At 49.7% G+C, this 18,357-nt stretch overlaps 5 protein-coding genes across 8 annotated transcripts; 1 reads left to right on the top strand and 4 right to left on the bottom strand.

Annotated features, from left to right (window-relative positions):
• Positions 1–1,659: 1,659 nt before the first annotated feature.
• Positions 1,660–8,568, bottom strand: LOC9651258 (mediator of RNA polymerase II transcription subunit 14). 4 transcript variants are annotated; one of them, XM_024673787.1, is made up of 12 exons: positions 8,353–8,568; positions 7,190–8,224; positions 7,043–7,122; positions 6,821–6,992; positions 4,958–6,769; positions 4,021–4,901; positions 3,113–3,964; positions 2,952–3,060; positions 2,688–2,889; positions 2,196–2,624; positions 1,888–2,113; positions 1,660–1,800 (listed from the first exon to the last, which is right to left on the bottom strand). In XM_024673787.1, the coding sequence occupies exons 1-7, from the start codon at positions 8,551–8,553 to the stop codon at positions 3,199–3,201; spliced, it is 4,947 nt and encodes a 1,648-aa protein (XP_024529555.1). In that variant the 5' UTR covers positions 8,554–8,568; the 3' UTR covers positions 1,660–1,800; positions 1,888–2,113; positions 2,196–2,624; positions 2,688–2,889; positions 2,952–3,060; positions 3,113–3,198. The 4 variants fall into 4 exon arrangements, with proteins under 4 accessions (XP_024529555.1, XP_024529554.1, XP_024529556.1 ...); XM_024673786.1 differs by having other exon boundaries at positions 2,199–2,624; XM_024673788.1 differs by having other exon boundaries at positions 2,216–2,624.
• Positions 8,569–9,346: 778 nt separating this feature from the next.
• On the bottom strand, positions 9,347–10,585 carry LOC112345957 (GDSL esterase/lipase 6-like). Its single transcript, XM_024673751.1, has 2 exons — positions 10,475–10,585; positions 9,347–10,417 (listed from the first exon to the last, which is right to left on the bottom strand). Exons 1-2 carry the CDS (start codon positions 10,564–10,566, stop codon positions 9,424–9,426), a joined length of 1,086 nt encoding a protein of 361 aa, XP_024529519.1. The 5' UTR covers positions 10,567–10,585; the 3' UTR covers positions 9,347–9,423.
• Positions 10,586–10,820: 235 nt separating this feature from the next.
• Positions 10,821–13,122, bottom strand: LOC9651257 (inositol transporter 1). The gene is made up of 8 exons (XM_024673750.1): positions 13,010–13,122; positions 12,805–12,954; positions 12,679–12,749; positions 12,281–12,616; positions 12,123–12,230; positions 11,888–12,073; positions 11,438–11,833; positions 10,821–11,379 (listed from the first exon to the last, which is right to left on the bottom strand). The coding sequence occupies exons 2-8, from the start codon at positions 12,944–12,946 to the stop codon at positions 10,927–10,929; spliced, it is 1,692 nt and encodes a 563-aa protein (XP_024529518.1). The 5' UTR covers positions 12,947–12,954; positions 13,010–13,122; the 3' UTR covers positions 10,821–10,926.
• Positions 13,123–13,144: 22 nt separating this feature from the next.
• LOC9658899 (50S ribosomal protein L17, chloroplastic) lies at positions 13,145–13,995 on the bottom strand. Its single transcript, XM_002968789.2, has 2 exons — positions 13,727–13,995; positions 13,145–13,671 (listed from the first exon to the last, which is right to left on the bottom strand). The coding sequence occupies exons 1-2, from the start codon at positions 13,947–13,949 to the stop codon at positions 13,247–13,249; spliced, it is 648 nt and encodes a 215-aa protein (XP_002968835.2). The 5' UTR covers positions 13,950–13,995; the 3' UTR covers positions 13,145–13,246.
• A 40-nt stretch (positions 13,996–14,035) lies between these two features.
• On the top strand, positions 14,036–17,262 carry LOC9651256 (NF-X1-type zinc finger protein NFXL1). Its single transcript, XM_002969086.2, has 2 exons — positions 14,036–14,125; positions 14,178–17,262. The coding sequence occupies exon 2, from the start codon at positions 14,187–14,189 to the stop codon at positions 17,172–17,174; it is 2,988 nt and encodes a 995-aa protein (XP_002969132.2). The 5' UTR covers positions 14,036–14,125; positions 14,178–14,186; the 3' UTR covers positions 17,175–17,262.
• The last annotated feature ends 1,095 nt before the right edge of the window (positions 17,263–18,357 follow it).

Raw genomic sequence — 18,357 nt, 5'->3', positions numbered from 1 at the left:
ACACATGGCCCTGTTTGTTATAAGTAGCCCTAGCTGCCCGGGAGCGCTGCCCGGCCTGCCCGCGCGGGTCCCCATTGGTCTCGCCGCTGCCACCGACCGACCGTGATGTTTTCCTCACTTTGACGGGAAACTTACACTACTTTTTTAACACGGGTGTACCACCTTTTTTACCTTTGCCCTAGACGTGTTGGTTTGACCTTGACTGACGGCTCCGTCACCGTCAGTCAAGAGGGCCGCCGTCCCGTTGGCCTTTATTTAATCTAATCGCTTTCTTTTGATTGGTTTTGCGCACTCAATGTAACTGAGCGGCTGTCCTTACAATTAGTGTGTTGTAATCTCTCCAATTAATGTGGAGGGCATGCGGGTGGTAAGAGATTTGCGATTTTTTATTTTTACTTTGCTTGTCGAATTTTACGGGTGGTGGTAAGGTGACCAAACACCAAACAACCAGCCAGAGATGGTGTGGTGTGCGTCCAAAGCTTTGGTCTTCTGGAATCAAGCGCTTGTTTTGTTTGTGCAGGGAGATTTTTGTTTTTCTTTTTTCTTCCAGACGAGAGTTCGTGGCGGTGGTCGCTGTCCAATGCGTGCATGTCGGATGTTACGTAGAAATGGATTGAGTTTGGTGGCTAAAGGCGCAAAAGAAAAATGAAAAAACGCAGGAAAAAAAAAAAGGCGAGGACAGGACACAAGTCTAAGTCTTGATGAGATCTCTCCTCTCTTTCTCGAAGAGGCCCGAAGTTTTCTCGCACAGCCAACCAATCCCAAACCTTTGATCTTGCGAGAAGTGCTCTCATATTCTTTTTTCCCCCTCTTTTGTGCAGTGTTTCGAAGTCAAAAGACCAGATGCCCCTATCAAATCTTTTCATCACAATCGATCGTCCCCTCCTTGGGGGGAGAAGAAATTTTTGATACATTTCGGTCTTCCACGGCAACGACCACGGGGAAAAAAAGATCAAAATTAAACACCAACGTACAATTCTTGGGGCCCAATTTCATCCATTCATGGTGGCCAAATCTCGTCATGAGCCACGGTCAAAGCTTATTTTGTCAAGGATAATGCGTGTTCGCTCTTTTGCGTGCTGTCCCCATTGCTACATTACATTACAGGCTCTATAGCGACGAGAAAGAGAGAGTGAAAGAGTTTGTAACGTTTTTGCCCCCGATTCAATCGCCCATCATCGACACAATCTAGCAATCCAAGGAAAACGTTACAAGCACGAGCTAAACAAATGCCGATTAAACAAATGCCCCCGCAATCAATCCTTGCACAAAAGTTGGCGACTAGAAAACCATTCTTTTCTCCTTGTAATGTGTTGTTTACAGCCAATTCCTCGAAGAACTTTCGCCAAAGAGAGAAAAAAAAAGATAACCTCTCTGACCGACGAGGGTGAGAAGAACAAAGGTCACCTTTCTTTCTGTCTTTCACCTGAACCAGGGAATCCGCTCGCGGCATCTCGAATCTTCCCCTCTCCAGGATTTTCAATGCGTTCCCAGATCAATGCCAAACCATGTGGGTTCGTTATTGTGGTAGCGTCAATTTTAATCCCCTGCTAGCTTGTCTCCCTTGACAAAAACACCCACTATGATTGTTACTCGCTATAAAACTCAAAACAAAGATATCGTCTTCTAGAAAAAAAAAAAAAAAAAAACGAGCGAGAGTTTAAAAATACAATTTTGATTCAATCGGACCTTTGTACGATGAACATAACATATGCGCTAGCTGGCCCTGGAATATATATACACATATATACAAGCTGGTTCATCCAGTTTAGCTAGAAGTTGCAAGAGTTATCAATGTGCCTGCAAGCAAAAACACAAAGCCAGGCAATCAAAGTAAGTGCCCCGCACTGCGCTCAGGTTTTTGGCATAATAAATCCACACACATACCTGTAACTTGTTGCTTTTAGCAGCGCCAGAGTCGCAGCACACGGGAGAAAGGGACAGCGCCAGGCCAGCCCGAGTTGGTGGTCCGAGACAAGAGACCGTGGAAGGAGTCCCCGACCCGAGCAACGCACTATAACCGGAGAGGTTTCTTTTCCCGGCAGACGACCACAGTTCGCTATATTTTACCAGCGCAAAAAGCTTTAGCCGAGAACGAGGACCAGGCGCAGACCTGCAAACAACACAGAGACGAGCATGAAAAGATGAAAAGGAAGAAAAAAAAAAAAAAAACCAAAGAGCTCAACGACTACTACTACCTCACGTGTGCCATTACTTGCTTTGCAGCTCCTTTTTCTCGTTTTTGTTTTTTGGTTCGGCTTTTTTTTTTTTTGCTCCCTTCGCTTTGCATCCTGTTCTTGTCCCTGTTGCTATTCTGGCTCTGGCATGCTGCCGCTGGCTGCTGCTGCTGCTTTCGGTTTGATGCTGATGCGGAAAGATCTACCTACACAGAGGTAATGCAATTCACCACCTTCCTGTGCCTGCCTGTCTTGTTTGACTGGAGTTAAAAGAAGAAAAACAGATAAGTAACAAAGAGACTCAGGCATGCTTGCCTCACGCCTTCCCGGATCCGCATAAGCCTCATTACTTGCGTGACGTAATGTTGAATGGATTGGTCACAAAGATCCTCATCAGCGGAGGTACTTTCGCTCTCCAAGCATCACATCTCGATAGCTCTTTTTTACCTGCATCGAAATAAGACTTTCAGCTTACAGGACGACAGAAAATTCCGTAAGAAAGGAGCTAACCATCCCGCCGTATCCCGGCAGTATCCCACCCAAATTAATGAGTTTGTGTCTTCCTGCCTCGCTTTCAGTCAAAGGCTGCTGAAATATCATGATCAAGGTTGATAGTCTCCATATGCTTGCTTGGAAGGCAAGGCTTGGAAAATTGCACGGCGTGAATAGCGAAACACTGCCTTCCGTTCGGCAGTGCAAAGTCGTTCGTCATCTGCAAGTGACACGGGAAGAAAACTTAGCGAATCGAGGAGACAAAACGTCTATAGAATGTACCATGAAGAAAAAATAAATAAATATCTCTGCCCATAAATCTGGTCACTGCACGATATGTTAGCTTCGTGCCGAGCAGATCTGCTCCCAGATCTTTTGTGGAGCTCGTCACCTGCAAGCACGTAACAGTTACAGTAACGAAGTACCAAAGTGAAAAGGCGTACCTACAGAAGCCTTTAAACAAGTCAAAAATTGCGCAGCAAGATCTCGTCCCGACTCCCGAGCTACTCCGCAGAGCGCAGAATTTCATTCACACCGCACGGAGCTGCTGGAGCGCAGACTGCAAAGTTAATTGCACAGATTCCGCTACTGCCCGCAATCTCCCACTTGACTCTTGACCGGCGGCAGCAGCTTCCAGCACTTTGGTTCTCTCTTTCAGCCTCTCCCACTCGTCACCCCTGGACCAGCAAGCCCTGCCCCCATGACTGCCTTCCAAGCCCACCAGAAGCACCCGCCTTCCACCTTCGTTGTAGTAGTATCTCATCCGCACCGATACACACTGCGGCAGCCACCCCGCACCTCCAGCAACGTTCACGTTGACGTGAGGACCCAGGTCCAAGAAAACAGTCAGAGCGAACTCCACGATTTCTCTTTCTCGATCGTGCAGTATGCTGCTCTTCACGGACGTGCTGCTGCCAGCTTCCTCTTTCATGGTGGTGTTGATCACCAAACGATTCTCCAGGCACAGCTCAATCCTCGGCCGAGGGGTGGCCTCCACGGCCTGGTTCTTCTGGGCCTCTTTCATCCATGATATCAATCCAAGGAACTCCCGAAGGACAGCTATCGGTAGCGTCAGGATCGTCACGAACGAGGCCAAGCGGGAGGCATCATACGGTTCAGATGCGACTCGTTGAGCGAAGAACTCAGTTATTTCCAGCATTTCACCATTTGTCAGGTCCGCGTCTGCTCCTGGGGGGTCTGTTTGTAGCTCGGGAGGCGGTTGCTGAAACTTCTTCACGTTCAAACCTTGTAAATACAGCTGGTGGCGATGCATATTCACAGCAAACATGCAATTCCTGCACAGCGTGACAAGTAAGTCAGTACAGAGGTTATAAGCCAAAAGTTGACGTACCCGATATTGAATCGCAAAGCAGGTTGCTCAGGATCCAAGTGGAGAAGAGTTCCATCTCTCCCATTCATAACGGAGCCAAGTACCTCGCGAATAATATTGGGGAACTGCGCAAAGAGCCAGAGGACACCGAGATACTTAAGAGTGCTGCGCAGGACCTTTTTGAGAGCAGGAAGAGGCACCCATGCACCGCTGTAACCTCCATCGTCACTCACGCCGCAAAACGCAGAGTTTAGCTCACCCCTGTAGCTTGGATAACCGGGCCCCCCTATGACGAGGTTCCGACCAGATGCCGCTGAGCTTGGAGTATTCCGAGTAGCACTTGCATTCGAGCGAGGATTGGCAGATGCCGGACCATTTTGCTGTACGCCGGTGACCACAGTCTCAGAACTGTTCAAAACGTTCTCCATGACGAACGGCCGAAACTGCGGGCAAGGTAAGGAACCGCCTGCGTCGGGACCAGCACCCTGAGGCGGAGGAGCTGGCTGCAGCCACACTTGGTCACCTTCAAAGCACCTCATATCCACCGAGAATTGCTTTCTGTAGACTATCCTGATCCAATATGGCGAGCGCATGAGAACGGAAATGTCCGTTGGCAACAGGGAGCTTGGAACTATGCCTGGACCAGGCCCTCTCCCGGGGCCGGAAGTGATAGTTGGAATCTGGATCGAGAGTCCTGTAGCTCTGGACTGAGGCGTGGCGGAACTATTTGGAGGAGAAACCTGACCTGGTGGAGAAATGGCAGAAGCGACAATGCTCGAAACAGGTGCTGTCATTCGTGCTGGACGGATTGCGCCGGCAAGTGCATGTAAAGGACCAGCCGTTATCCGGATGGCATCAAGTAGAAGCTCCACGTCCCCTCCATTAATCAAGTCCTCCAGATACTGGAAAGTTTAAACCTGTTAGAAGATCAGAGAAGCTGGAACTCGGAAAAACATACCTTCGTATGGGGCCACAGTTGTTCCGGCGAGACATGAACTATGCAACCCTCTTGGTCGGATGCCCATTCTACCACAAATCGTGCAAGTATTCCTGGCATGCTTCCTGTATAGCTGAACCATAAGCTCGTAAGGCCCAAAGCCTCGACTTTGAAAGCCCTGGTAATTGCTTCCCATTTCGTATCTGTCCGCGAAGCTCCTTGGTCTCCCTCGTCCATCCTGTCCTCCAGAAGCTTCTTCATGCAGTGTGCAAACGCTCTAGCACTCCTTAAGCGCTCTAGATCTGCTAAAAGCTTCTTGATACTGTCGTCTTCCACCGTGCTGTAGCTAAGAATCAAGCCTTCTTGACTACATTTGATGTGAGCATCAGCCTCCGACAAAGCCGCGAGCTGAACTCCAGCTCCCCAATCCGCCACCTTTTGCTTCTGAAGGCTCCACAGGCTTTTATAGTGCGAATCACGGACTTTTACTTCCCATCCATCGCTGCCGTGCTGTCCCAGGCTCAAAGATATCCGCTGCCAAGCATTGCAATACTTTCCCATGTCTCCTCTCATTCGTGAAGTTGCCAAACGGAATATGAGTCCCGCGGATGATGAAAGCCTGCCTTCTTCGACGTACGATATGCCGAGTGAATCCATCTGGTTCGTTAGACGAGCGTGCTTTATCACCAGCCAGGACCTCTTCACGACGTGCAGAAGTACGGCCATATGTGTCACCGGAGGAGCCTTCCCTTGATTTGCAGCGGCAACAACGGCAGCATAAGGCTGTCCAGAGAAAACTTCCAAGGCGTTCGATGGCGCTTCGACTTTCTGTTTCTTCCTTGCTCCAAGGCTTAGTCGCTGCAGTGACGGGAGAGACGAGAAAATGTCCGACTCTGGCTTGCGCTTCAAGGAACTCAGTTGACGTGAAGGGGCTGGAAGAAGATAAGGCGACCGATCCATATCCTTCGCCAGAGGTGATCCCAACCCATCCGGTAGGCCCTTGCGAGGTACAAGATGTAGAGACTTCAACGAATTCTTAGAGGCCGACTTCACCGTTCTCGACGACGGTGACGAATGAACCTGCCTTAAACCTGTACTGGCCATGTTATCCGTTGCTGGTCCACCCGTTGAGATCGACTCGATCAGCTTCGAAAGATGATCGTCGTCAAGGTCCGGAGAGGCGGGATTATCCACGTGAAGTAGAGGGGACTTTAAGCGACCATACTCCAGCTCCGGTAACTTTGTCGATGGAGACATCCGGCTAAATGAGTTTCTGGCTGGGCTTCCCATGGCTTGAGACACCAACGCTAGCAGATTATTGCTTGATGACGATTTTCTGTTGTGGTTGCCAAAGCTGGCTCTGCTGGATGGACTTCCCAATGAAACTGAAGGTGACGCATGATAGCGTTGCAGCTGTCCCATTGCGAAGTTCGGCTGTTGCTCCGCCTTTTCCAGTTTTCCTACTTGGTTGTCGATCCTGTCAAACCCATTCCTCACTTCAGCTGTCTTGGGAACTAAGCTCCTGCCTCCACTTTTTACGTTGTCACTTAATAAGCTCAAGTTTTCATCGTTGCCAGCCAAAGAAAATTTGCTGATGTCGATGTTCATGTACCTTCGTATGACCAGATGCTTTGCTGCAACAGTTGTCCGATTTGGTAGCGGCGCCAACTTTTGAGCTTCCAATAGAACAAAGAGTGGCATAAATGCTGGATCGAGATGCACTGCTAGGAAGTACAAATCGCCGGTGTTGGGAAATCCCAGAACAAGTACGTCTGAGCCAAGCTTAGGTCCATCCTCCGGAAATTTCAGCGTTATGGCACCTTTTTCAAAGACCTGCACAAAGCTTCTCTGAGAAAAAAAAAATTTAAGACAAGTACTACCAACCTTCAGATTCATTGATCCGCCCAAGGATGTATAGTGGTGGATAATACTTTGATTCCGCAGATTGATAAAGACATCAACGACCGAGGTCCCCTGATTTATCGCCTCCTCCATCTCTTGAACTAAAGACAATGAGAGTAATGTTGAGGGAGCTCGAAGTACAAAACGTCCATTCCTATTAAGATCCAGTGAATTTAGTTCTCAACAAGGCAAAGAGCAACGCACCTGATACTGATACTAAGACAGATATATAGATCCCCATAAGCGCGCACATGAAGGCTATCTTCACCGATGTCCGAGGTATCCTGCACAGGAAAACAAAAACAAAAACCATTAGGAACGCCAAGAATGTAAGCTTTATCTCTCACTGACCTGCGCAGAAGATTTCAAGAACACATCGTCTTCCACCCTGTGAATATAAGTGTTGGCTTTTAGACTCTTCTGGACCTCGACGAGCCGGGAGTGAATGTTGCAGTTAATGACTCGGAGTATCAACTTCTCGACGTCCAGGCGGCTCTGATCTAGTGCAAACTCAGCGTCGTTGCCAGTCCCAGGATCCGTGAGTGGCGGCTGGTGCTGGCAGGAGATTCTCTGGTCACTACCCGGCTCGATCCTCAAGCTCGGTAGCAAGCTCTCACCACCCTTGGCCATGTCGAGCCAGTAAGTTATCTTCACGCCATGAACACGCGACTTGGACGGATCCGCCTCTGCGTCAGCGGGAGCTTGAGTCGCCGGATTCCCAGACGCGGCCGTCTCAAACGAGAGATCCAGCCGTATAGCGTCCTTCCACCTTCCGTGCCTCAGCGCACGAACTTGGCGCCAAAGCGTGTCCATCACCAGCGCGGCGCAAAACTCGTGAAGAACCGTGTAGATGATCCCAAACGGGTTTTCCAGAGCCGACATCCTCCGCTCCAGATCGTCGGAGAGCGCGAAACGTTGCATGTCCGAGAACTTTGCCGGCCTGGAGCTCTCCCCGACTAGCAGCTTCAAATGGAGCACCCTCCACAGCGACGCATTCCCCCGGTAGCCGAGAGTGAGCTCCACCTCAAACTCTCCATCCACGCGCAGCGTGAGCCGGCCATCGCGCACCGAGACCGACGTGAACTCCTTTGGAACGGCGATGTCCAGGAGCTTGGATCGCAAAAGGGTGTCGAGCTTTTGAAGAACGTTGTCCTTTTTCCACCCCTCGAGAACCGGCTGGACGTTGAGATCCTCGATGCACTTGGGCATTCGTGGGAAGCCGCCGGTGAAGAGCACGTCCATGGCGGAGGCGACATCGTACATGGGCGCTCGCGACTGCTGCAAGCTCTCGTGGAGGTAGAACATGGAATCGGCCGCTTGGGTGAAGCTCATGTCGTGATTGGAGAGCGTCCCCATGAGCTGCTGGCATCGCTCCACGAGAGGAATCTAAGAAAGCAAACGAATAAAAAATCACACACATTCTCGAAAATAAATCGACATTTCTACATTCCGATCGCCCGATCGATCGATCGATCGAGACAAGGAAGCTCACGGCAATCGAGAGATATTTGTACCTGGCGACACCATTTGCAGATGACGAGAAGGCGGAGGAGGCGCTGGCGCGTCTTGAGGATGAATTTGAGAAGGCTGATCTTCCTCTCGGCGTCGGATTGCTCGGGCGCCGCCTCGCAGACCTCCTTGAGCCCGGTGTAGGCGGCCTCGGCCGCGCGCTTGACGAGCAGCGACAAGGGCACGGTCTCCTGCCCGAGCGCCATAGCTAAAAAACCCTAGCCCAGCCCATCACAAGGAGTATATTCCCGGTAAAATATTTCTCTTTACATGGGTTTGTTAAAGGACTAGAATCTTTGGTGGATAAACTTTAGCTTGAATAATCTAGCTTGATCAACACTTTCGCTTCGATTTACCTAGAGAGCTCGTCTTCGATCATCCTGAGCTTGCTGATAAATGCGAGCCCATCTTCGATCTTCCTCTTTCGTTCACCACCACCATGGCTTGCTGCCGGCGCGATCAGCTTCTCCTCCCAGCTGATACAAATCCGACTCGCCAGTGTACGCCCCGAGCTCGTCCTCGTCCCAGTCCCGGAACTTGAGCTTTGGCTTCTATCCATTGGGAAGGACTTGCCGACAGCAGCGATGTTAATCCTGTCATCTACAACTACCTTGTCCCTGGCCTTTTATTGCATTTAAAAGAGCTCCAGTTGATCTTTAACGCATTGTGAGACGTGAAAGTGATTTTAGAGATTGCTTGAATTGGTTCTGTATTTCTTTTTCTCATATCTTTTACAAAGTCAAAAAAAATTTGGTGTGCATTGCATGCACTAATGATTGATTTACTTAATAGTAGTGTTATTCTTATTTATTAATTTAATTGATCAAATGGAAGTTTGTTTATCATTTATAAACAAAAGATTATTTCATATCAACCGTTAACCATTAGATGGTAAAATAAATAAGAATATACTAAAAAGTGTTTAGGAAAACTTATAAATTATAAATGTAAAATTAATCTAAATGAATAACAACCATTAGATGGTAAAATATTTTAAAATATTCAAATATATTTTAGATAGTCCCTCTAAAAATTTTCTTAAGAAAACCAAAAACCAGTAAGCATACTTTGTGAATTTACAGGATTTTTGTGATTTGTTCCATGAATTCTCTCATCAGTAGTGTGTACGTGTGCTCCGTTGGGTGAATTAAATCCCAGAAAACATAATCACTTGGATTCTTGCACAGCCCGCTCAAGGTATTTTTGTGTGATAGGCAATTGGGGCAACAACCCCCTCCATTCTTGAATCCAAACTTAACTGGGTTCTCCACAAAGGATTTGATCAGTGAATAGCCATCAACAAATGTGCCTCTCATCCCTGGGAATTTTCTTGCCACCCCCAAAACAATCTCCCGAGCTTGCCCATTGAATTGCTCTACTAGATTGTTAATTTCTCTCACGCAATTTCCACCCGACGTGACAACAGGCGCACACCCTAAAGGCCCAACGCTCGAGTAGACAATCTTCCTGAATCCATATTTATAGAGCTGCTCCAAGCCTTTCTCCAATAACACTAGCATTGCTTCCAAGTCTATCTCAGCAGTGTTTTGAAGATTTGCTGCAATGTCGTTACCACCCGAAGATATCACAACAACAAAATCATTGAGATTCTTCTTGGAGATCTTGTTGGCTAGCTGCCCGAGTTGTTTTAGCTGCTCGTTAAACGACACAACACCCCAGTCCGAGTGAGTAGAATCAAGTAATCCACTACCATCCGACGCAAAGTTGATGCTCAGTGGGGGTTGGCTCCCAGCTTTCAAGCCCAAGAATGGTTTTGAAAAGGGCAAACCGATCACTTGGTTTATCAGATCTGGAATTAGAAACCCATCGCTACACCTTCCTGATGGCTTGTTATACCTTGTCTTCCCATATGGCACAAAATCACAACGCGAAACAGAGCTTTTCACGTACTTGTTGGTTCCAACATCAAAGATTGAGTCTCCCATGTAGATAGTCCGAAGCTGAGGAACCGACCTCCCATACACGCACGCGCAGAGAGCCAAGATCGCAAACACAAACACTAAAATCTTCGACCACGTCTTCATCTCGCCAAAACCTTTAGTAGAGAACCTAATACGCAGAGCCCATTTATATAGTGAAATAGGAAAAGGTGAAACTCATTCATACCTTTTTGGACGAACAGAGCCTTGAACAATTTTTTGTCGCTCTTGTTCTTCTTCTAGCTCGCCAGTAGCTGCAATCCACAAGGATTTCTCCATGCCGCTCGCAGCATTGGCTCGCAAGTAGAAATTTCCAGAGCCTGGCTATCTTTTTCCCAATAAGACGAGCTCCAGAGCTTAGAACAGGGAAATGGAGCTCTCCTTTGCGCAAAGGCGATGGAACTGCGATCCAATCCAACCCGCCGCCAAGTGGAGCTCTCGGCTCTCACGCACGCTTTGTTGGGCCTCTTTTACACCTCGATCATTCTTGTCGAGGATTACGTGTAGATCGTAGGCGGCATGATTTCCTTGGATCGCAAAGCGGTCTCAATTTTTTTTCGGGCAAATCTTGATCCTCCAGATCATTCCGTGAGACCTTCGTTGGGTGGAATCCATCCAGGAAAATTTTGCTTCCTTTCCTCAGTCTCGCACCAGGGGCTGCTGATCACTGTCTTGGTCTTGAGGCTTCCACAGGTTTTCCACTTCCTCGAACGACAGTCCTTTCGTCTCGGGGACGAAGCACGCAATGAAGACGATGGCGATCAGAGCAATGACGCCGAAGAGCGCGAAAGTGAGCGACGTCCCCACGGCTTTCACCAGCGACAGGAACGTCTGAGCCACGATCAAGTTGGAAATCCAGTTGGCCGTAGCAGCGATTCCTCCGCAAACTCCTCGGTACTTGAGAGGATAGATCTCCGAGTTGATCGTCCAGGGCACCGGGCCCATTCCCGGAGAGAAGCAGCTTATGTAGAGGGCCAAGCCGACTAGAGCCAACCAACCGTATCGGCTCGGGCAGCCTTGCGAGAACCAGCCACCTCCATCGGCTCCGCAAAACTTGGAAGCGGTGGAGACGAGGCAGCGGCCTGGGAGCATCTGTAAGACAAAGAATCAGACTTCCGGAAACCAAGACAGAGGAAAAGTTTGAGCCAACCTGGTTGTTCTTGACAGCACAAAAGCCGCATGTAGATTGCAAGCAGTCCATGCAAGTCCATGGAGTTAGTCTCGAAGGTGATAGCGCCGGGCACATTAGATCTGGAGTTTCAAAAGAAGCATGCGTGCTTACTAACGGAGCATCTCTGGCAGTAAGGTAGAATGCCGAAGACAGTACTGCCAGCGAAAAGACAACGCCAACCAGGCTAGAGATGCCCAGCTTCCTGCGGCCGGCGTGGTCAATGACAAAAATACCTACGACGGTCCCAAGAGCGTTCATTCCCGCGATTACAAGGGAGAGCAGCAACGCTGTGTAGTGCGAGGCAAAGCCCGCGAGTTCCACGATAGAAGGACTGTAGTACATAACGGTGTTGATGCCAACCAGTTGCTGGAATATCTGAAACACTTCACAGTTTTAGATTAAACAAGGAAGACACACGAAACGAGATACCTGCAGTCCCACGCCCGCTCGAAGGGCCAGCCTGATTTGTTTCGACCCCACTATGTCCCGTATCGTTAGCATTCGTGGCGCCTCTTTCTCTTCTTCCAGAGAGGCTCGAAGACCATTGATTTCATGTTTCACCTGCTCTGCCGGATATATCTTCTCCAACACTGACACTGCCTCTTCGTATCTTCCCTGATCATTCGAACGTAAGAGCGCTGAAAGGCAAGTACACATCTCTTACCTGGTGGAACAACCATCTAGGCGATTCAGGCAAAGAATACATTAGTATAGCTTGTACAATAGCAGGTATTCCAGCAACTCCTAGCATCCACCGCCAAGTGCCAGGTACCTACAGAAATTCAGCCGTAAAGGTCAGCTCGACTATGGTAGAAGCTTTACCTGGGTGAAGGCCAAGTTGATGAGATAGGACAAGAACTGACCACCTGTTATCATGAGCACGTTGGTACTCACTAAAGCCCCGCGAATTCTGTTCGGGGAAGCCTCTGCAATGTAGAGCGGAGCCGTCATTGAGGCCACGCCAACTCCCAATCCTACGAGAAAGCGGCCAGCAATCAGCATATATGGATTGGGCGCAGCTGCCATGACGACTGCTCCAGTTGCGAAGACAGCGTCTGCAGAAAACATTGCAAACTTGCGTCCAAAGCGATCATTCATGTGTCCTCCAAAGGCTGCTCCAACAATTGCTCCAGCAATAGCCATGCTAACTATTGTCTCCTACAAGAACAATAACAGTGGTTGTCAATGCTTTCACACGCAAACAAGCAGAGGTAGCTTACTTGCAAGAAAGTGCTCTCATTCACGGATTCAAAGTCATCGCGAATGTAGAGCAATGCTCCAGATATCACTCCTGCACGGTGCGCAGCCGGCGATTGTGAGAAACATGAAAAACAATGTGTGACAACCTGTGTCATAGCCGAAGAGGAGGCCCCCGACACCAGCAGCCAGCGTCAGCCGAACAAGCAACCAATTGAGCGAGTGGTAAATTCCGGTGGCTCCCTCATTGTCATCTCCGAGGAGACTGCTGGAGCTTGCTTGCGAATCCATGAAAGAACCTGAGAGGACCAAGGAAATGATTAGAGGGGGCGATGAAGAGATCTCGATTGGAACCTGATCTACGTGGGTTGCGTCGTAGTAGGTGAATGCGGCATTATAATTCCTGAAACACGAAAAAAACAAAGTTGTGCTCCGCCACAAACGGACGAGGACGAACGAGGAAGAACGCCATAGCCAACACTGAAATGAAAACTCCCAGTCATCAAGAAGAAAAAAAAATGAAATACACGAGTGGTGGATACGAGTGAGCCGGAGGAATCGAACCCGGGACCTCCTTCCCAGATTCGTCTCCTACACGAGCTCAATGTAAGCCATGGGAGCATTGTCGCCTCTCCGGGGCATTGTCCTGATCACCCTGGTGTATCCTCCACTTCTCTCTGAGTAGCGCTCCGGGACCTCGGCAAACAAGGCGTGAACCAGCTGCTTGTCATAGATGTAGCCCAGAGCTTGTCTTCGCTGGTGGAGCGATCCTCCCTTGGCCAGCGTGATCATGTGATCGACGTGGGGGCGCATCGCCTTGGCCCTGGCGCGCGTCGTCTTGATCCTGCCGTGCCGGAGGAGCTGCGTGGCGAGGCCGCGGAGAAGCGCGCGGCGCTGGTCCGGGGGCCGGTTGAGCTTGGGGACCTTGCGGCCGTGCCGCATGGCAAAGAATCGCGAGCCATTGCCAATGCCAATGCCGAAATTCCGGCAACCGATCGACGCATCGACATAGATGCCTACGAAATATTTCGAGAGATTGTGAGGAGGTGATAGATCGAGGGGCTCACTCACCGGAATCCAGGCAAGTTCTTCCACTAAACGATGTCAATGCTGCTCCAATGCAGCTAGTGCTGCTGCCGCCGCTGCTGGATCGCGTCCATTGCGAGGGAATGCCAATCCTACTCCTGCCCTGGACCACCGCAACAATCCTGGAACGCGAAGAACACGAAGGAGCGTCGGGGATTCTCTGGCGCCTGCTCGCGCAAGGCAGCGCCACCGCCATGGAGAGCGCCATCGCTCGCGAGAAGGATAAAACCCTGGCAAAGAATCAACGATCACAATGTGGCCACCTAGCAGGCTGCCACGTGTAGCGAATGCTTCAGACCAGTATATCTAGGGTTCTTCCTGGCTGCACGAACGCGGCACCAGCTTCCTCTAGGCGCTGGGCGCTAGGGTTCTCGCGACGAAGAGGTCAGTGCCGTGCGCGTCTTTGCGATCGGGATCCTTACATTTTGGTGCACAGTGTTCTCGAATGGAGGATAGCCATCGCCAGCAAGCGATCAACGCGCGAGGAGGAACTAGGTCTACAGGCGGCAATGGCGGTGGCTTGAGGAACACGGAATCCAAGCCAGGTGAGGCGATGCCGCAGCACATTTCGAATCGAAGAGGCGGCACCAATGGAACATCGAGGCAAGCGTGGAGAGAAAGAAAGCTGCCGACCTCTCAAGAACAGCCGCCATCACTACCAGCGCATCAGTTCGTGAGCTCCGAGTTTGCAAGATTGAGCATGTCGACCACGACGGTCATCCCCGCCGGCGCTCTTCCTCAGCTAGCTCAGGGACTTCTGGAAAAACTGCAAAAGGGGGAGATGGAATGCATGATCTGCTACGACATGATCGGTCGAAACGCCCGCGTGTGGTCTTGCTCGGGCTGCTACTCCATCTTCCACCTTACGTGCATCAGGAAGTGGGCTCGAGCTCCAACCTCGGTGGATCAGAGTGGCAACTGGAGGTGTCCCGGGTGCCAGGCGATTCAGCTCTCTCCAGCGAACGACTTGCAGTACTGGTGCTTTTGCGGGCAGCAGCTGGAACCCCCGGTGGATTTCTACTTGACTCCACACTCTTGCGGTGGGACTTGCAAGAAGCCTCTGGACAAGAGCAAGCTGGGCCTTTGCCAGCACATTTGCACGCTCCAGTGCCATCCCGGTCCGTGTCCTCCCTGTGCGGCGTTTGCACTCCCGGAAGCTTGTGGCTGTGGAAGGAAAGTTGTGACGAGACGCTGCATCGAGAGGGACGAAGGTGTGGTCAGCTGTGGATATCAGTGTGGAGGGATGCTCTCGTGCGGTCGGCATTACTGTACCCGGGTTTGCCACAAGGATGAGTGTGGAGGGTGTAAGGTGGTGGTCGCAGTGGCGTGCTTTTGCCGAAGGAAACTGGATCGTGTGGTTTGCGGACAAGTCCCGGTACCAGGAGACGTCGCAGGCAACGGCATTTTCTCCTGTGGATCCATTTGCGGGAAGCTTCTGCCTTGCGGCAATCACGTATGCTCGAGGGAGTGCCATCCCGGCGATTGTGGTGACTGCGAGCTTTCTCCAGAGAGCGTATCGACATGTCCATGCAAGAAGACGACTCTACGAGCTCTTAGGAGGAGCTGCCTCGATCCGGTTCCAACATGCGGTCAGGAGTGTGGGAAGTACGTGAGCTGCGGAAGGCACGAATGTATCAACTTGTGTCACCTTGGGCCTTGTCCGCCGTGCGAGGTGCTTGTGGAGCAGAAGTGCCGGTGTGGTGCCTCCTCTCGCGTTGTTCCCTGCAACGTCGCTACTTCAACCAGCGACGAGCATTCTTTCATCTGCGACAAGAAGTGCGAGAAGAAGCGAAACTGCGGCAGGCACAGGTGCAACGTCAAATGCTGTCCGAGTGATTCAGGGGATAACCATTTTTGCATGCTCGAGTGTGGAAAGAAGCTGCGGTGCGGGGAACACTTCTGCCAGGAGCTGTGCCATTCGGGGCACTGCCGACCGTGCCTACAGTCCAGCTTCACAGATCTCTCGTGCGCCTGTGGAAAGTCATCTATTCCGCCACCGGTTCCTTGCGGCACTCCTCGACCGCGTTGCGACTTCTTGTGCCTCGTTCCTCAGCCGTGCGGCCACCCTGCTACTCACACTTGCCACTTTGGAGAGTGTCCGCCGTGTACCGTGCTGGTCGCGAAGGAATGCGTGGGACAGCACGTCACCATGCGGAACGTGCCGTGCGGCTCCAGGGAGATCAAGTGCAACAGGCCGTGCGGGAAGCTGCGCAAGTGCGGTGTGCATCCGTGCGGGAAGACCTGTCACTCGGATCCATGCGACAGTGATGACAGCAGCAGCCTGTCATGCGGCCAAGTCTGCGGGGCTTCTCGCAGGGAGTGCTCCCATACTTGCGTCGCGGCTTGCCACCCGGGGTCACCCTGTCCGGACGTTCGATGCGAGTTCATGGAGACCATCACCTGTAGTTGCGAGCGGCTCACGGCTGCTGTTCCGTGTGAGATGGGAGGCGCTGCTACCAGAGACAAAGCTCCGGCTTCTCAGAGAAAGCTCAGCTGTGATGACGACTGCGTGAAGACGCAGAGGCTCAAGTCACTTGCCGATGCCTTGGGGATAGAGACGAACGGCGATCCCTTGACAGCGTATGGCAGCTCGGACTGCGTCCAAGAGATGGCGAAGAGGGACTCGCAGTTTGTGACGGCGGTGGAGGACAGGTTCAAGTATTTGCTGCTCGGCCCCAAGTCGGTGGCTTGCGTGACGGGGCTGCGCGTCCACGTCTTCGCGCCTCTCCCGAAGGACAAGCGGGAAGTGATCTATCAGCTGGCGCAGAGGTGGAACCTCTCCTCGAGCAGCGTCGGCTGGGAGGCGAGACGCTACCTGGTGGTGCACGTAAACTCCAAGTCGAAAATGCCGGGCCGCCTGATCAAGCTCAACGTCGTGGCACCGTTGTTCAACCCCGGCCTGGACGTGGACCCGAAGCTGGTGGTGGCTCTTCTGGATCTTCCCGGCGAGGGGGACATCAGCCGCGTGGTCCTGAGGTTTGCCGGGGAGTGCGAGCTGATATGGCTCAACGACAGGAACGCTATCACCATCTTCACGGATCCTTCTCGAGCTGCGACGGCACTGAAGCGGGTCGACCATGCGACGCCGTATCACGGTGCGTTCGTCCTCCCGCTGCTCGGGAGTGGCGCGGTTGTGCATAAGCAGCTCGGCTGGGGGGCGCCTTCCAGTTCCAGCGCGAGAGCTCCGTCGCCACCTCGGGCTCACGGCCACCGCGGCGACGAGGCTAAAGTCGAGGAGCCGGGAAGAGGTGTGTGGCTCAAGAGGAACCCGGTGACTCTTGTGAGCAACCCGTGGAAGGCTTTGGAGCAAGACAAGGGGAGCTCGAGCAGTGGCTCCGCAGCGTCCGGGAGTGTGGAAGCTCGCTCGCTAGCAGCAAAAGCTGCGGAGGATGATCAAAACGTGGTGGATGATTGGGAGACTGCCTACGATTAGAAGAGAGAGAGAGAGAGAGAGGGAGTGAGAGCTCCATTTGGAGCTGTGAATTTTTTGGAGGGGGAATAATTTGCTAGCCGTGGAAGTATATGATTACTATGAGGTTTTAACATTCTTTTGTGTCAAGCTTAGAAGGATGCTTTGTGGCTGAAAATCTTCATCCTGTCCAAGTTCTCACTTCCCACATACACCTCCCAAAACCACAATCACAAATTGGTTGCCATTCCAATTATTTATATATTGTTTACAAAGTCTAATGATAAAACTGAAGTAACATAAAAGTATATTTATCTATTTACAACCAATACAGTGAAGATAATGTAAAAGGTCGAGCGTGTGGTTACTTGATTGTTAATGTTTCATTTTGTTTTGTTGTTTTGATGATCTCTTATTTTGACACTAGTGGGTGGCCTAGAAGCCTGCAATATATATATATATATATATATATATATATATATATATATATATATATATATATGTGTGTATATATATATATATGTGTGTATATATATATATATGTGTGTATATATATATATATATGTGTGTATATATATATATATATGTGTATATATATGTGTGTACATATATATGTGTGTGTGTGTGCATATATATATATGTGTGCATATATATATGTGTATATATATATATATATGTATATATATATGTATATATATATATATATATATATATATATATATATATATATATATATATATATATATATATATATATTATAAAGAAAATATGTATGTGTTTAATTGTTATAACGTATCTATGTGACTCATGAAATAATATTTTAAACACAATGTTTTTTTTTTTACACATGGGCATGCATTCATATGTCAGCACCACATATACAATTTTTTGTGCTACATAAATTTTGACAAATAAATTAGTAAATTCCTCAATTTATGGCAAATACACCAAGCTCTTTTAACTTTACATAAGCCAAGATTGATATATATATATATATTAACCATAAATAGAAAAGGTTCCTTACAAAATTTAGAGGATGAATTTTAGTTCTAAAATCTATGGATGGCATATACTTTTACTATAATGTATGGGGCAATTACATAATTATATCACTAAAGAATCTAAAGATTGGATTTATGGATAAAGTATTTTTGCACCATAAACAATATCTAAAAATAAACATCTCTAAAATCTTTGAGTAAGCCTT

Source organism: Selaginella moellendorffii, unplaced genomic scaffold (genome assembly GCF_000143415.4).
Source record: "Selaginella moellendorffii unplaced genomic scaffold, v1.0 SELMOscaffold_11, whole genome shotgun sequence".
Taxonomy (NCBI): Eukaryota; Viridiplantae; Streptophyta; class Lycopodiopsida; order Selaginellales; family Selaginellaceae; genus Selaginella; species Selaginella moellendorffii.
Note: the sequence above shows the minus strand (reverse complement) of the source record. Positions and strands in the feature narration are given on the sequence as shown.

Excerpts from the sequence above, each read along its gene's own strand:
- LOC112345957 (XM_024673751.1), bottom strand. The coding sequence starts at position 10,566 with ATGGAGAAATCCTTGTGGATTGCAGCTACTGGCGAGCTAGAAGAAGAA. Across the intron at positions 10,418-10,474 it reads GGCTCTGTTCGTCCAAAAAG|GTTCTCTACTAAAGGTTTTG; the intron begins GTATGAATGAGT and ends TCTGCGTATTAG.
- LOC9658899 (XM_002968789.2), bottom strand. The coding sequence starts at position 13,949 with ATGGCGCTCTCCATGGCGGTGGCGCTGCCTTGCGCGAGCAGGCGCCAG. Across the intron at positions 13,672-13,726 it reads AAGAACTTGCCTGGATTCCG|GCATCTATGTCGATGCGTCG; the intron begins GTGAGTGAGCCC and ends AATATTTCGTAG.
- LOC9651256 (XM_002969086.2), top strand. The coding sequence starts at position 14,187 with ATGGAGGATAGCCATCGCCAGCAAGCGATCAACGCGCGAGGAGGAACT.
- LOC9651258 (XM_024673787.1), bottom strand. The coding sequence starts at position 8,553 with ATGGCGCTCGGGCAGGAGACCGTGCCCTTGTCGCTGCTCGTCAAGCGC. Across the intron at positions 8,225-8,352 it reads TCTGCAAATGGTGTCGCCAG|ATTCCTCTCGTGGAGCGATG; the intron begins GTACAAATATCT and ends TTGCTTTCTTAG. Across the intron at positions 3,965-4,020 it reads GCTTTGCGATTCAATATCGG|GAATTGCATGTTTGCTGTGA; the intron begins GTACGTCAACTT and ends CACGCTGTGCAG.
- LOC9651257 (XM_024673750.1), bottom strand. The coding sequence starts at position 12,946 with ATGGATTCGCAAGCAAGCTCCAGCAGTCTCCTCGGAGATGACAATGAG. Across the intron at positions 12,074-12,122 it reads CTAGATGGTTGTTCCACCAG|GGAAGATACGAAGAGGCAGT; the intron begins GTAAGAGATGTG and ends TCGAATGATCAG. Across the intron at positions 11,834-11,887 it reads GAGCGGGCGTGGGACTGCAG|ATATTCCAGCAACTGGTTGG; the intron begins GTATCTCGTTTC and ends GAAGTGTTTCAG.